This window comes from Desmodus rotundus, chromosome 10 (assembly GCF_022682495.2).
Source record: "Desmodus rotundus isolate HL8 chromosome 10, HLdesRot8A.1, whole genome shotgun sequence".
NCBI lineage: Eukaryota > Metazoa > Chordata > Mammalia > Chiroptera > Phyllostomidae > Desmodus > Desmodus rotundus.
In genome coordinates this window covers 27174629-27191853 of record NC_071396.1, presented here as the reverse complement: position 1 = coordinate 27191853, position 17225 = coordinate 27174629, and the positions used below count along the sequence as shown (strand labels likewise).

The 17225-nt window shown below is 44.9% G+C and overlaps 2 protein-coding genes across 2 annotated transcripts in view; both read left to right on the top strand.

The window, feature by feature from the left end:
• Nucleotides 1-17225, top strand: part of ENTREP2 (endosomal transmembrane epsin interactor 2) — a 163903-nt gene that overhangs the window by 104596 nt on the left and 42082 nt on the right. The gene's annotated exons all lie outside the window — the stretch shown is intronic.
• Nucleotides 10817-12431, top strand: NSMCE3 (NSE3 homolog, SMC5-SMC6 complex component). The gene has a single exon (XM_053912790.1). It carries the CDS (start codon nt 10917-10919, stop codon nt 11796-11798), a length of 882 nt encoding a protein of 293 aa, XP_053768765.1. The 5' UTR covers nt 10817-10916; the 3' UTR covers nt 11799-12431.

Genomic DNA, 17225 nt, shown 5'->3' with positions numbered 1-17225 from the left:
AGCAGCACACCAGTGCTTCGCTCTTTCCGCACACCACCTATACCTTGTCTCTCGGTCATTTCATTTCAGCCACGTGGTGGGCGAGTCATGGTATCTCATCGCCATTGTATTTTGCACCTGTCTGATTATTAACTCGAGTGCCATTTCATATTTTATTAGGTTTTTGGATACCCTTGTTTGTCAGGGACCTATAAAAACTCTTGCCCGTTTTCCTTTGCATTATATGTATTTTTCTTATTTGTTTTAAGGAGTTCTTTATATATTCTGGAAATGAGCCCTTTGTCAAGTTATTTGTAATTTGTCAGATATGTATGTACACATGTGTACACATACATATTCATATAATACACACGTATGTAGATATACCACGTATATACCTTGCGTGCATACAGCATTTTGATTTTTAAAAAAATTTTGCCACCTGAATGTCACAGATTTTCTCGTGTGTTATCTTTAAGTAGCTTTATTATTTTCGCTTTCATACCTAGAACTATAAATTTGCTGAGAACTGACTTTTATAATCAGGAAATGGAGTTTTACTTTTCCACGTGAATAGTCACTTGACCCAGGGCCATTTAGCCAAAGGACAGTCCTTTCCCCACGGAGGTGGGATGTCATCCTCCTGCGTCAATGGGTCACTTCCTGGATTCTCCAACCTTTGACCTGTCTGACTGTTCTTGCCTCAATACCAAATTGCCTTAATAACCATGAATTTGTAAGTAAATCTTGGTATCCAACAGAGTAAGCACTTTGCTCTTCTTCTTCAAGATTGTTTGGCTATTCATGGCCTTTTGCCTTCTCATATAAACATTGTAGGCTGTTTGTCAAATTTTACAAAGAAATCCTGCAGAAGTTTTTGATGGGATTCTAGAAAAGCTGTAGATCAATATGGAGGCAATCGATATATTTACCTCTGTGTGTGTCTTCCAATCTATGAATATTTAATTAGGGCATCTTCAATGTCTCTTAATAATGTTTTATCATTTTATCATTTTCTTTTATTTTTTTTTCCTTGGTGTTTTCACCCGCTTGCATTTTACTATTTTCTGAATAGAGGCATGTCTTTCATCAGACACCGATCTACTATGTACGTGTACGTATCATTGTTTCGGTGGGTTGTACAGTGTTTCAGTTTTCTGTTGCTCTGCCACAAGCCACCTTAAAACATAATGGCTTAGAACGACAGTGTCATACTCCTGGTGATTCTGCAGATACTGCTTCTGCTGAACTTGCCTGGAGTCCCTCCTGTCTGGGCCCTGGTTGTGGCTGTAAGAAGTCTGACAATCCACATGGCCTCACTTTTATATTCAGAACTTACTTGCTGGCTAAAGTGGGCTGGGCTTCCACCCATAGCAAGGAGAGCGCTGTGAAAGGGTCTGCTCCAACAGGACAAAAGCAGAAGACGCAGGATGTCACGTCTCCACATGCTGTTGCTCAAAGCAAGCCACGACGTTAGTCCACATTTGAGGAGGCGGAGGAATCATCCCAACCTCTTGAGGGGTGAAGCAGCCACCCACGCTACAGCCCAGCAGGACATGGGGGAGGGGAGATAGTGGGACAGCTGTCTTTGGGGAAATGTAGCACATACAGTGCGTGTTTTAGTTCCATTTTCGGTTTGTTGTAAAATAGAAATAAAACTGACTTACGTCTGTTGACCTTGCATTTAACTACTTTGATAGATTCTCTTATTAATTTTCATGATTAATCTGTACATTCCTTTGAATTTTCTGCATATAAAACCATGACGTTTGGGGGGAAAAAAGATCATTTTATTTCTTCCTTTTCAATCTTTCTAACTTGTATTTCTTTTTTCTTATTGCCCTGGCTGGGACCTCGAGTAAAATGACAGATAGCAGATTTCTTTGTCTCATTCCTAATCTCAGAAGGAGCGTTTTCAATATCTCATAAAGTGTGAGGTTTCCTGCAGCTATTTCTGTAGTGATTGTTTCCATTTCCTTCTGTTTTGAGATTGCTAAGTTTCTTGTTTGGTTAGGGTTTTTAAAAAGCATGGGTATGCAGGTAGGTAGAGGGTAGAAGAGGGAATAAGTGGTAATGGAAAAGTGTAACAGGATGCAGCCGGGGGCGGGGGGCAAATAGGTATTTGTAATGGGGTCCAGAACTTGGGTTGTCCAGGAAATATTAAAAATATAGAATGTCCTCACCCCCACAAGTCTGAACTGGGGGATGGGACACATAGAGCAGGGCCATTGAGTTATTTTGCATATCAACAGTTTTGCAAATAACCGCACAAACATTAAATTTAACATATCTATAACCTTTAACTGGTTTCATGGATATGTTAAGTAGCTGTGGCCATGCTTTGAGCCAGGGAGAGGGGAGTGACTTCCACCCAGGATGCAACTGGGAGGCAACTCCCCCTGGTTATAGCGCCTGCGTGAGAGCTTGGAGATGATTGGCTCCATGCCACAGGGCCACACATGCCTGGACTTACTATGGCAGCCCAGAAAAGCTGGAAGAATATGGAATGCTGGCAGGTGTAGCCGATTGTGGGAGGAGTCGGAAATGGGGCTGCAGAGGAAGACTGGCATTGGGATTTAAACCCAGGCATGGCAGCCATGACAAGAAGAACCACATGGCTTTGGCAAGAGTCGGAACTAAGCGGTTTTGGGGCTCCCTTTCCACGTGGCTTAGGAAGCCGGAAAGCAAGATGTAGCAGCGATATAGAGCTCTCTCTTAGCATGTTGGGAAAATGTAGGAGAGACGCTGTGGGAAGAAAAGGGGTGAAGGGGCTCTGCTGGTGGGCCAGGAGAAGGGGCCATGCGGGTTTGGATTGAGAAGTGGAGATCCCAGCGACACTGCTGATGGTGCTGGGAACCACAGGAGGCCTGGCAGCCGAGCACGGATTACTGGAGAGAATGGGAGCTGCCCGAGCCACAGACTTCCATTGCTTTTCCTGAGACATGGTACCCTGGACCAGGCAAAGGGGGGAAGGCAGGACTGTGTGCGTTTGTGAGTGTTTTAAGGGACTTTAGGGTTTTAATGAAGACATTAAGTCATTACTCTTAAGTTTGTATCACTTTTGAATAAATAATTCCTTTTCACCTGTCTCTGACATTGAGAGCTATAATTGCTTGGCAGTGGGCAAGGCGAACCTAGTACAGGGGGACCCCAGGAGAAGGGAGGGCCCATTCGGTAATAGTATCTCATCTGTGCCCCTCCCCCCCGAAAGGGTCTGTTCTGTAACAAAAGTACCATTAAAAATAAAGTTAACAAATTAAAAAAATAAAAATCGTGGATAGATGTTGCAGTTTCTCTCACAGCTTTTCCTTTTCCTTTGAGATGACCACTGGAGGGGTGTCCTGCAATCTGTGAATTCCCTCACCTGATCGCTTTCCCAGATTGAATTCCCCTTCCTCATGCTACTTCTCTCGATCTCGTCTGTCAGTGGTTCAGGGTGTCGGACTGCATCTTCATTTTCAAAATGCCCGCATCAGATTTTTATATTCAGCTTAGGTTTTCTTCGTGAAACAGTGGGAGTAGGCCCTTTCATTCTTTCCCAGAGGCATTTATTTAAGGCCGGTGTTACTTCTGTTACGTGCTGGGGAGACTCCACCAGGGGTGTGTCTGGGCCTGGGGTTGCCCTCGCGGGGAAAGTTGGGAATGACAGATCCCGCAGCCTCCCGCACTATTCACACTTCATACGCTTCCTGCATGGGTTTTGTTGGGTTGCGCTTCTCTAGGAATTGGCCCGTTTCCTCTGTCTTCAAGTGTCTCCGCAAACGCTGTGTGGGATATTCTCTGGTTGTCCTTCTAACACCTCCCGGGGCGTGCCTTGCTCTTGTCCCTGCCTTTGCGAGGGCACGCTGGTTAGTGGTGTGAGAGGCTGGAGGCAAGCAGGGGTATTGCTGGGGCTACAGTGTAGGAATAGCAAGCACACGGGAAGGAGCAAAGTCTTCCCCCTGCCCCCCCCTTCTCAGCCTCCGCCCATTGCCTCTTATTGGAAGGACCCAACAGGAGAAGACAAGCAGCTTATAGCATGGGACAGTGGTGGATTTGGGACCAGGAAGCCAGGGCTTGATCACCAGCACCCGCTCCCACCTAAATATTTTCAGTGTCTCCTTGACCTCACCCGCTTGGAGGAGACCCTGAGGACCATTTTTCTTTCACTTCGTCTCCCTCAGCTTGTCCCCTATTCCTGGGGGATGCTGAGATGGCCTGGTCCAGGCTCTTAGCCAAGTTTTTCTTCTTCTATTTCAAGAATCCTGCCCTGACCAGTGTGGCCCAGTGGGTTGGGCATCTTTCCGCAAAGCAAAAGGTCGCCGGTTCGATTCCCAGTCAGGGCACATGCCTGGGCTGTGGGTACCGTCTCTGGTCAGGGGTGCGTAAGAGAGGCAACTGATTGATGCTTCTCTCTCACATCAATGTTTCCCTCTTTTCCTCCCTTCCCCTCTCTCTAAAAATAAATAAATAAAATCTTTTTAAAAAATCCTTAGCAACAGTTGTAGTATAATTTACATTTACATTATCATTGTCCATGAAGGTGTAAAAATAAATATGAGATCATTCTCACTGTTGTTCCCAACACTGTCTTCGCGTCCCTGTGGGTCCCTGTTGGATTCGGTGTTGGGTGAGCATGTACTGGAGTGTTCTCAGAGAGGACATCTGGGGAGCATGCTGGCCACTCAGCACATCCCATAATCCACTCCTTCGTACAGACAAGGTAATATTCCGCCCTGGGGGGACATTCTTGGATGGTGGTGCTTTCTCCTCCCTACTCGCTAAATGCCATTTCCTTGTCTACTAGTTTCCAAGATTGCCGTGGAGAAATGTGACATTAATCTGATTGTTTCTGCAAACAACTTGTTCTTTTTTGTCTGGAAGCTTGTATGGTTTTTCTTTCCCTTCTTGACACTCAGAAGTTTTTCCAAGCTGTATGTCAATTCTGCCATTTCAGAGCCCTTTCAAATGGAAGATGCAAGTTGCTTTTTTTTTTTTAATTGATTTCAGAGAGAGAGAGAGAGGGAGGAAGGGAGGAAAGGTAGGGGGAGAGAGAGGGACAGAGAGAGAATATGGATTTGTTGTTCCACTTACTGATGCATTCATTGGTTGATTCTTGTATGTGCCCTGACTGGGGATCAAACCCACAACCTTGACCTATTGGGAACTACGGGGACAACTGAGCTACCTGGCCAGGGCCTGGAGTTGATATTTCTTTGATGTGGTTTCCTCGTGATTTTTATTTCATGAGCTTCTGGTCCCATAATGTGTGACACAGCTTTCAGCAGAGCCTCCTGAAATAGTAATTTGGTTTTCAGCAGGGACGGTGCTCTGCTACAGTACCTCTGCAAACATGTTAAATTTAAAAAGCATTATTCTGCCCTGGAAGTATTCTGTCGTGCCGTAATAATATCTCCTTCTGTTCTCGCTGAGTGTTATTGTACAGCCTATTTCTGTTTCCTCTATTGGCTCTGCTCCAGAGTAGCCATCTGTTCTAGGGTTTGGCTGTCTCCTTCCTTCAGACACCTGCACTTCTGAGGTGGGAGCGTGTGAGCGGCTTCTCTGGGTCTTTTTGTTGGGCTGGAGTTTCCCCAGTGCTGGTGTGGGCTAGCTGGAGGCCAGGACAGCTGTAAACCCCTTCAGGCTGTGGAAGATTGACAGGAAGAGATGGAAGCAGACAGAGTGGACCCGTTTCCCTTGTGGGGGAGGGGCAACTGGGCTGGCCAATCAGGTCTCATTTTAAAATATATACAGCAGGGGTGGGGTAGAGATGGGGTAGTGTCAGTTTTGTTTTGTTTTGGGGGGAGAGAGAGAGAAGCATTAATGTGAGAGAAACAGCAACTGGTGTTCCTCCTGCGTGTGCCTGGACTGGGAATGAACCCACAGCCTAGGTGTTGCATGTGCCCTGACCAGGAATCGAACCTGCAACCTTTTTGGTGCACAGGACAACACTCCAACTCACTGAGCCACCTGGCCAGGGCTCTCAGGTGTCTCTGTTCCACGAAGCCAGGAAACAGCAGGCATTGCCAGAGCCCCCATTTCCTCAAGATATTCAGCTACTGCTGAAGATTCGTTACCACAGAGTGGTTTTAAGTGGAGACCTCCATTTGTCCTTGAAGTCGCGGACCTTCTAAAAGAACGTCCTTAGAAGAACGATAGAGCCAAATTGAGAAACTCGTGCCACTAGCAGATGCTCCAGGAGACCAGGCAGCTCCAGCCTCCTGATGTCTTAAGAAATGAGGGACCAGGGACTCAGCTGGCAGCATCAGAACTGTTTTCCACCTCTTCAGTCGCCTTTGAGGCAGCTTCCCCATGAGGCAGACTATTTGCAAGCCAAGGCAGAGGTGGCGAGGCTCATACCCCTCAGCTTATTAGCTCACAGAGAACACACACGAGCCCCTAAGAACGTGCTGATTGGGCTTCTGAACCAGTCGCGTTGGATGGCCTGAATCATGCAGGAAAGCAAGGCAGAGTGGCCACCAAGGTCTCCTAGTGGGTAAAACTAAGCAAATAAAAAGAAACGTATTGGCCTCTGTTGAGACTGTATGTGTTTGTAATTTTATAACTTAATAGATCTTAATGATTTCCATAAGGAAAAGGCCCTGGGTAATTGGCAGATGTATACTTCTAGAAAAGACAGTCCAAGAATAGGCTTCTAGGTCAAGTGGCTGCCGTGCTCTCTCGGGAAGAGCTGTCACTAAGTCCCACCTCCTCACCCCCTTCTACCAGCCAAGGACAGCTCTGTGGCCACTTAATCACAGTCTTCTTTCAGGAAGGACAATGGGTCATTCTTAGGTAGCCCTCTATCTGTGATTTCCCCAGAATGGATCTTTGTTATGAGTGAGTGGACATGGGGATTTTATTGTAACCATTCAAATATCTGGGTGGCTGCCTTGGCTGGGTGGCTCAGTTGCTTGGAGCTTAGTCCTGTGCACCAACAGGATGAGGGTTTGATTCACAATCAGGGCATGTACCTAGGTTGTGGGTTCAATCCCTGGTTGGGGCACGTACGAGAGGTAACCGATCATTGTTGATGTTTCTCTTCTCTCTCTCTCTCTGCCTCCCACTTTGTCTCTAAAATCAATAATTAAAAAAAAATCCTTAAGTGAGGTTAAACTATATATGTGTGTGTATATATACAATATATATAAATAAACTCTGGATTGCTTTTCCAACTGCCCGCCCACCCAGATAGTATGTGCTCCCCGCATACCTCCGACCCCTTTGCTCACATGCTGTCCCAGTTAGTACCTGCTCCCCACACACCTCTGACCCCTTTGCTCACATGCTGTCCCAGTCCATTCCACTGGACAGGTGGCAAAGCAACTTCATGCACAGTGGGTGGGTGTCATTGCTTTTCTTCCCGAGAAGCCCTTGCTTTTCCCACTGGGTTAATGTCAGAAAATATAAAACTTTCCTTCAGTTTTGTAAGAAATACCAGGGAATGAAGAGGAGAATTCAGTAGATACTAAAGACAGTTAGAGCTTCTTGGCAGGCATTTGCTATCAAGGCGATGAAATAAAGTAATTAATTACTTAGAGACAGCTAAAGAGCGATTAATTGGTAGTAAGCATTTCTTTGTTCAATGCATTTGAAATCTTAACTAGTTCTGTGTTTGCCTCAAGAATTTAAAAAAATTTTAATTTATTCATTGATTTTAGAGATAGAGGAAGGGAAAGAGAGGGAAAAAGAGGGAGAGAAACATTGATTTGTTGTTCCACTTATTGACGCACTCATTGGTTGCTTCTTGTATGTGCCCTGACCGGGGTTCGAACCCACAACCTTGGTGTATCAGGACAATGCCCTAACCCACCAAGCTACCCAGCCAGGTTGCCTCAAAGAATTTTTAATTTTTTTCTTTTGGGTCTAGTAATAAAAATCTTAAGGTCAATAACATGATGTGTTTGAAAATGTTTCTCTTTTTTTAACCACTCGTCTTTATTCCTTCACATGCTGAATGAAAAGTCACAAATGTCATATTCAAATCAGACTGAATTTACTGAAAATTTGCACGTGGATAACTGTGGCGTCAGGGCATAACTGTGATGTTAACATTGATTGAAAATATGTTCTTTTCATTTATCTTCCAAAGCAAGAAAATAAACACTGAATTTCATTTTTAAAAGAAGATAACTTTATACCATGATATATTTATTTTCAGACTTTCCCCCGACTTTTGTGTATACATGTGGCTTACTGCAGTAACCATCTTTCTACATACAGCTTTGTGTATCCCTCAGATATTTTCCGTAGCATAACCACTCCCCCAACCCCGGAAAGAAGCAAATCATTATCAAGTACCCCGTCCCGGCCCTGTACTGGGTGCTTGGCAAACCTGTCTCACTTAGTCCCCTGAAGCCCGGATTAGTCATCTTATTTTGTTGATTTGGAACCAGAAAGGAGTGTAGGTAGCTTTTGCAATATCATAAAGGTTTATGATTTAGGTCCGTCCAACACCTGAACCTTTACTTTTCCACAGACGCTGTATCTGTGTTCTCTCTGCGGCAGCAGCGTCTGCACGGTCTCGGGAGGCAGAGTGCCTTTGTTCACTCCCACACCCATCGCTGACTTCCTTAAGGTCACAAAAACAGTTAATAGTTTGCTCTGTGCCTCAGTTTCTTGTTTGTGAAAAGAGAAACATAGTAAATGCACGTCTCATAAGTGTGTTATGAGGTTTAAGTGAAGCAATACACGTGGACCATTAGAAGAGGGTCTGACCCACAGTTACCTTTGTGATCATCTTTAGCTATTATTATTATATTATTAGCATTAATGCTGTTGTTAACATCATCACCACAGCAGTTTTCTCCCAAATACCCATGACTTTGTGCGTCTAAGGTGGGCTGTGGGTCTGGGTGACTTCTTCATGCAATGCCTGACCTTCATCCTAGTACAATCAGTTCTGCCTGTATTTTTTTCCCTTGCATTCTTCTGGACGCAGTGGAGAGAGGTGTATAAAGACTTAAAACTGTTATTGTTTCTCACCCACGTTGAGTGTGACAATCTGCTGTCTGGCTAAAGATGCCATTGATGGACTCTGCTGATTTCCATTCACACAGTTGCAGGGGGTAGCTTGACCCAGCGGGCTAGTTGGTAATTTAAGTGAACACCTTAGCAAGAAAAAAGCCACAGAAATACCAGCCCAGTGGTTGGCAGTGGCTTTCATCTTATTTTCCGTTTCTCTGTTATCTCTAGGTTGCTGATTTTTTTTTTTTTTTAAACTAAGGGTAGAACTGATCCTTCGAAGAGGGAAAGTTTTTGCAGAATTCTCACTGCAGGAGCGTTCTTTGAACTTGAGTCCAAATTTTAATCTGCAGGTAAATTGAAGCAGATGAATTTTCTCGTTGAAAAAAAAAAGGAATGTCTTGATGATGTATTTGTTTTTCTTAGTAGGCTTCTGTCATAAAGATTGATGCTTGGGGATATATTGTTAGGTCTTGTGTACAACAGAAAGTTATTACTCGTTGTTTACCAGGTTTTAGCTAGCATACTTGCATGGTAATATAGAACATCATCTTGCATTTCATATTGTAATTCTAGCGCCATTATAAGATTGCATTTTCATACTGAATTACAAACAAAAATGTATGCGCCTAACATTTAATGAAATTTGTAATAAGATTGTGTTTTGATGCTATTATTCAAATAATGTGTTTTTGAATTGCTTTCCTTTGAATATATTTGCATTAAAGAGGAACTGAGTTTGATCTGGTTCATTAAAGAGTTTACCCACTTTCTGGGCAGCTTTAAAAAAAGACAGGGAAATTCAGTTTCTTCTTTGCAAGTCAGAAAATAGAAAAGAAACACATTTGCTAAGATCTGCGTAATAGCAGCAGATTCCAGAGAGTATGAGTTAATGAAATGGCTAATGTTGGCTATTTGAGTTGCACAATTAAAACACACACACACACACACAACTGCACACAGATTATGGGGGGTGATACCCTTTGTTCCCTTTCCCTTCTCATTCATCCCTAAGGCTGACATAGTAAACGTTAAGAAATTTAAGACATCCTAATTATTGCAATACTTGATCAGCGACGTCCAACATTAAACGGTAATCTCTTGAGAGTGCGCATTTCTGTAGCATCCTTCTTACCATTTCTGCTTTAATTACGGTTGTGGGCCCAAGGCAGTTTACATAATCGGGTGCTTTCCGAAAGATAAACTCACTCGACCAAGCAAAAACACTTCTTTGAAATGTGCTTTAAGCGGTCGTTCGGTTGTAGTTCTCTAGCTGATACGAGTTTAATGCAAAAATATAAATACCGAAACAGGGAAAAGTCCTGTCAGCGAGCCAAGCCTGCCTTTACCAGACATTCCTTTTTAATAGACTCTTACTGGCATTTGAGAAGGTAACTGGTGGTAATGTTTAAGAGGGGTTAAGCTTGAGCAAGGGAGGGAGGGGGCAGCGAAAGCAAAGCAAACCGGGCGTCCCTGAGGTCTTTTATTCACGTTAGTCCAGCTTTGTGTAGAAGGAAATGCTTTCACTCTACTTTCAGGCTCTTGCCTTCCTCTCTACCTTATTTTTCTCCCATTTATTGCGTTCCCTCCATCTAAAAACATTTTAACATTCCTGATATTCGTCCTCTATCGCACTGTCCTGGGCCCGAACTCAGCCGCGCAATTGTTCAGGAGTTTGGCCGCCTGTCCCCCACTGGCATCGTTTGTTCTGGGCGACACTTTTAATCCCAGTCTAACAATTACCACCGCAGTTACCCGCTGGGACGCGCGGAAATGGACATCGGCCGCGAAAACGCCGAGCACGCCCCACGTCGCCCCCTTGACGCAACGCGCAGCCTCTGTAACGCAAAGCGCGCCCCCTCTGGCCCCGCCCAGACGTACCGTGCGCCGACCCACAATCCCCGCCGCGCGCCGCTGTCCGTTCGCTGCTGCGCGTTACTGGGACCTCCTCGCTCGACCGCTGGAGTCCGCGCCGGGCTCCCCCCGCCGGTGTCATGTTGCAGAAACCGCGGAGCCGGGGCCGCCCCAGCTCCCAGGCCGAGCGTGACTGGGGCCGCGGCGGCGACAGCCGAGCTTCGAGGAGCGGCGTCGCTGAGGAGGCCCCGAGCACCTCTCGGGGGGCCCACGGTTCGCAGGAGCCTCGCGGGTCCTCGTCGCAGGGCGCCCGCCGGGCCGAGGCCGGCCCCGCCGTGGGGCCGAGGACCCAGAAGCAGCTGGAGCTGAAGGTGGCGGAGCTGGTGCAGTTCTTGCTGATCAAAGACCAGAAGAAGATCCCCATCAAGCGGACCGACATCGTGAAGCACGTCGTCGGGGACTACAAGGATGTGTTCCCGGATCTCCTCAGACTGGCCGCCGAGCGCCTCGAGTACGTGTTCGGGTACAAGTTGGTGGAACTGGAGCCCAAGAGCAACAGCTACATCCTGATCAACACCCTGGAGCCCGTGGAGGAGGACGCCGAGGTGCGGGGCGACCAGGGCACGCCCACCACCGGCCTGCTTATGATCGTTTTGGGGCTCATCTTCATGAAGGGCAACACCGTGAAGGAGACGGAAGTCTGGGACTTCCTGCGTCGCCTCGGGGTGTACCCCACAAAGAAGCACCTAATTTTCGGAGACCCAAAGAAACTCATTACCGAAGAGTTTGTGCGGCAGCGTTACCTGGAGTACCGGCGCATACCCCACACGGATCCGGTGGACTACGAGCTGCAGTGGGGCCCGCGGACCAACCTGGAGACCAGCAAGATGAAGGTGCTCAAGTTCGTGGCCAAGGTCCACAACCAGGACCCCAAGGACTGGCCGGCCCAGTACTGCGAGGCTTTGGCAGATGAGGAGGACCGGGCCAGACCTGCGGCCAGCGCGCCGGCCCCCTCCTCTTGAAGTCTTAGAGTCGGGGGAGTCCCGGGGCAGGGGTCAGAGGGCCCAGGCCTCGAGGGGTGTGGGCAGGAGGGAGCGCATTTCTGTCACGCGTACGTGTGTGTAGCTTTCGGACATGTTTGCAAACTTTAGTGTTGGTGGGGAGGTTTGTTTTTTGGGGTGGGGTTTTTTTTTTTACTGTTTGGTTCACAATTTTCATTTATAAAAATGCGAGGAGTACATTTATTGTTTTACTGTGTGTAGTTTTTTTGGTGTAAAAATTTGGTTAGCTTTATAGAACTAATTGGAAAACTTGGCACCGTGATCGGAACAAAAAGACACAGTAAAGTCCTTTGGTACCAAGAAAGTAAAAGCAAAGTGGCTGTTACATGGCTTCTTAACTACCCTAGTTTGTAAGGAAAAACAAAAACCTTTATAATTTAACAATAAAAATACAATTGCTCATATCCTTTTTGGTCTTAACACAAGTATTTTATATGTTGTTTACTTATGTAGACATACATCATTCTAAGAAAATTGTGTTTTCTCCGAATACCAGGTTTTTACACGCATAATTATTCATCTCTGGTTAACCTTGTAGTTCCGTTTAGATTTTTTTGTACTATAGTTATAATAAATACTGCATCTTTGAAGGAATTAAGCACTGTGCATTTTTTAAATCCTAAGCCACGAGAAATTTCAGGACTCAAAACCAGCATTTTTTAAAAGGCAATTTTTGCTGCATATTCAGGTAAGTAGTGTTTTGTAGAAGTTTTGCTTCCATATGTGTGTGTGTGTGTGTGTGTGCAGATTGGTTCATGATATAAAATATGTTTCTCTTATTGTGGGTCACAGGAAAGTTGGTAAAACCTTTGGTGACTGACTAACTGGGAAGCGTTAGTCACCTGGCTTTCAGATTCTGGCCCCACCTAACTGGCCACAGGAATTTCAGCAGGTCACTTGACTGGCTTATAGACGTTTCCCCACCTGAGGTGGGCTGATGGTTACTGTATGGTGTTGGTCACGGGACAGTTGGAAGTGGAAGTGTGTGTACAGTTCCCGGCACAGTGCCTGGTGTGGAGGATTTTATTTATTTATTTTTTTATCAGAGCAGGAATATTATTATTTATTTAAAATATATTTTCTTGATTATGCTATTATAGTTGTCCCATTTCCCCCCCTTTTTTCCCCTCTGCACACCCACTCCCACCTGCATCCCCCTCCCCCTTTAGTTCCTGTCTATGGGTTGTACATATAAGTTCTTTGGTTTCAACATTTCCTCTACTATTCTTAACCTCCCCCTGTCTATTTTCTACCTACCATTTATGTTACTTACTCTCTGTACTTTTCCCCCCCTCTCTCCCCCCCCCACTCCCCCGCTGATAACCCTCCGCGCGATCTCCATTTCTGTGGTTCTGTTCCTGCTTTAGTTGTTTGCTTTCTTTGTTTTGGGTTTTTTTTTTAGGTTCGGTTGTTAATAGATGTGAGTTTGTTGTCATTTTACTGTTCATATTTTTATCTTCTTTTTCTTAGATAAGGCCCTTTAACATTTCATATAATAACGGTTTGGTGATGATGAACTCCTTTAACTTGACCTTATCTAGGAAGCACTTTAGTTGCCTTTCTATTATAAATGATATCTTTACTGGATAGAGCAATCTTGGATGTAGGTTCTTGCCTTTCACGACTTCAAATATTTCTTTTTTAATATATTTATTGATTATGCTATTACAGTTGTTCCATTTCCCCCCCTTCACTCCATCCTGCCCACCCCCTCCCTCCCACATTCCCCCCCTATGGTTCATGTCCATGGGTCATACTTATAAGTTCTTTGGCTTCTACATTTCCTATACTATTCTTACCCTCCCCCTGTCTTATTTTCTACCTACCATTTATGCTACTTATTCTCTGTACCTTTCCCCCCTCTCTTGCCCCTCCCACTCCCCTATTGATAACCCTCCATGTGATCTCCATTTCTGTGGTTCTGTTCTTGTACTAGTTGTTTGCTTTTGTTTTTGTTTTAGGTGTGGTTGTTAATAACTGTGAGTTTGCTGTCATTTTACTGTTCATATTTTTTATCTTATTTTTCTTAGATAAATCCCTTTAACATTTCATATAATAAGGGCTTGGTGATGATGAACTCCTTTAACTTGACCTTATCTGAGAAGCACTTTATCTGCCCTTCCATTCTAAATGATAGCTTTGCTGGATACAGTCATCTTGGATGTAGGTCCTTGCCTTTCATGACTTCGAATATTTCTTTCCAGCCCCTTCTTACCTGTAAGGTCTCTTGTCAGAAATCAGCTGACAGTCTTATGGGAACTCCTTTGTAGGTAACTGCCTCCTTTTCTCTTGCTGCTTCTAAGATTTTCTCCTTCTGTGTAATCTTGGGTAATGTAATTATGATGTGCCTTGGTGTGTTCCTCCTGGGGTCCTACTTCTTTGGGACTCGGAGCTTCCTGGACTTCCTGGAAGTCTATTTCCTTTGCCAGATTGGGGAAGTTCTCCTTCATTATTTGTTCAAATAAGTTTTCAATTTCTTGGTCTTCCTCTTCTCCCTCTGGTACCCCTGTAATTCGGATGTTGGAATGTTTGAAGATGTCCTGGAGGTTCATAAGCCTCTCCTCATTTTTTTTGAATTCTTGTTTCTTCATTCTGTTCTGGCTGGATGTTTATTTCTTCCTTCTGGTCCAAACAGTTGATTTGAGTCCTGGTTTCCTTCCCATCACTGTTCGTTCTCTGTAGATTTTTCATTTCACATAATGCGACCTTCATTGCTGCCTGGGTCTTTTTTATGCTGTATCTTTGAAGGAATTAAGTATTGTGCATTTTTTAAATTCTAAGCCATAAGAAATTTCAGGACTCAAAACCAGCATTTTTTAAAAGGCAATTTTTGCTGCATATTCAGGTAAGTAGTGTTTTGTAGAAGTTTTGCTTCCATATATATGTGTGTGTGTGTGTGCATGCAGATTGGTTCATAATGGAAAATATGTTTCTCTTACTGTGGGTTACCGGAGAGTTGATAAAATCTTTAGTGATTGACTAACTGGGAAGCAGGAGTTCCTGGGGCATCCTGATTACCAGTGTTTTGAACTCTGCATCTGATAGGTTGGCTAGCTCTTCATTGCTTCGTTGTATTTTTTCTGGAGCTTTGATCTGTTCTTTCATTTGGGCCTTTTTGGGGGGGGGGTCTCAGCACGCCTGTTACATAGTAAGGGGCAGAGCCTTAGGTGTTCACCAGGGCGGGGCAGCCCACGGGCTGCGCTGTGATGCTGTACGTGGGGGAGGGGCCCTAGAGGGAACAATGCCATTTGGTCCCCTCTCTGCTCTTTTTCAGTCACTTCCCCTGCTACCCACAAGCAAATTGGGCTCTTCTGGTGCTGATTCCCAGGTGGGTGAGTTTGTGTACATTCTAGGACTCTGTGGATCTCTCCTACGAACTCTCCTGTGAGGCTGGGAGTTTATTCCGCTGCCACCTTAACCCCCACAGGTGTTTTCAATCAGAGGTTTGAGGCTTTATTTCCCCGTGCTGGAGCCCTGGGTTGCGCGGTCTGTCTCGTTCCCCAGTTGTTTCTCCTGGTTTATCTGCACTCGAATGTGGGACCGCTAGCCGCCGCCTCGCCGCCACAAGTCCTCTCTACCTGGCTGCCCGGCTCCATCCCTCCTACAGGTCTGGAAGAAAGTTCCTTCTTTAACTCCTTGGTTGTCGGACGTCCATAGAGTTCGATTTTCTGTCAGTTCTGGTTGTTTCCTGCTTTTAAATTTGTCCTTGTCCTTGTTTTGTTGTGCGAGGAGGCACAGTGTGGCTACCTACGCCTCCATCTTGGCCCAGGATTTTAATTAATACTTTGTTCCTTAAATTTAAAAAAAAATGTTTTTCTTTTGGTATGAAACAGTTGAAAAAAATTTAAAGGTTTTCCTTCATTATCTTGCTTTAGATCATTCCTAGAATTACAATTTCTCGTTCAAAAGTTACAATATTCTCCTAGTCTGACTATGACGTGGTTTTATGAAAAAACGTAATTCGTGGTGTACGGTGGGTATAGCCCATATAAAACGGTAAGCGCGGGGAAGTTAGATGTTGGGGTGTCCCTCAGGCTTGGAGAGGTCCCTGTAGGGTAGTGAAAAGGTCATTAGGTGTTGAGGTTGACAAACTGAATTTGAATTGTGGCCCCTGCTAGGCCAGCATGGGGATTTGGGGTAGGTTTTACACTCACTGTATCTGTAAAATGGGGAAATAACAACTACATTATCGTTGTACGGATTAAATGAACCCGGAGAAAACAGCTCACGGTCTCCTGTGTTCCTCCGTAGCTGCTGGCAGAATGCTGTTTGTTTACAGGCCTTCAGCAAATACGCATGCAGTGGGTGAATAAGTGTAATTGTTTCAGGGGTGGAAGATACTGCAAATGAGCCATGAAAAAAAAAACCATAATAATGGGAACTTGATCAGCACCTTCACCTAGAAATATTCTAGAAGAGTCTGGGGGGGGATGGTAGGTATGTGGTGGAATGGAGGGATGTGACAGGTCACTGGGTCTTATTTAATTGTGTTGAATTAGAATTTGCATTTACTTAATCAGTGGAATATAGCCGGTTCTTGGAGAAAGACCCTCCTCGTTGGCATTTTCTCTCCGGCTCAGCATCCTGCTTACTGGTGCCCGTGCCTCACTGACTGCCTTCCCTCTGCTGAGTTCTAATGCTGGTGTTTTCATCTTGCTGGTGAAAATTAGTCATAACCCGGCACCCATCATCTGTCACATCTGAGGCACAGGTCTTCTGCCACACTTTCCTCATAGAGGTGTTAATCGTTTACCATCAGTGAATTGCCCATTTTGTTTCAGATTTTAAAATTCAAAACTTCAAGGCCAGATCAAGCCCTTATATTATTTTCTCACCCTTCCCAGAGGTGTCAAGAGATGGTGGCTATCACAGTACTGTATGATTTAACACTTTATATATACACGAACATTACGTGCTAGTGTTTTGGGAGCATTTCCGACTTAAAAATTGGTCCCGTACTGTATCTGTTTGCAACAAGCTGTTTTACTCAACGTTGTTTTTGAGATTTAGCCAGGTGGATCTGATTCATTCATTTTAATTGTTCTTTCACGGGGGGGAAAGTTTAACGGTTTGTTTATTCAGCCCCTAAAGGTTAATTAGACAGGTCATTTCCAGTAGTTTGCTCTCTGCAGGCGTATACAGCATAGGCCTGTGTGAGAGTTTCTCCAGCCAGAAACAAACAGCAGTCTTGAGGCATTCCCTGCCCGGTTGCTCTTGAGGTTGCATTAAATTTCACTCTCACCCCCATTTTAGAGTCCTTTTTTACCGACCCGGCCTCCTGCATCTTAAGCAGATTTGGCCTCTGCAGCTATTGTGTGGGTGTGAAGTGGTGCCTCGTTGCGTATTGACTTGAACCTCTTGCTTACTAGTGGTATTCAGCATCTTCTG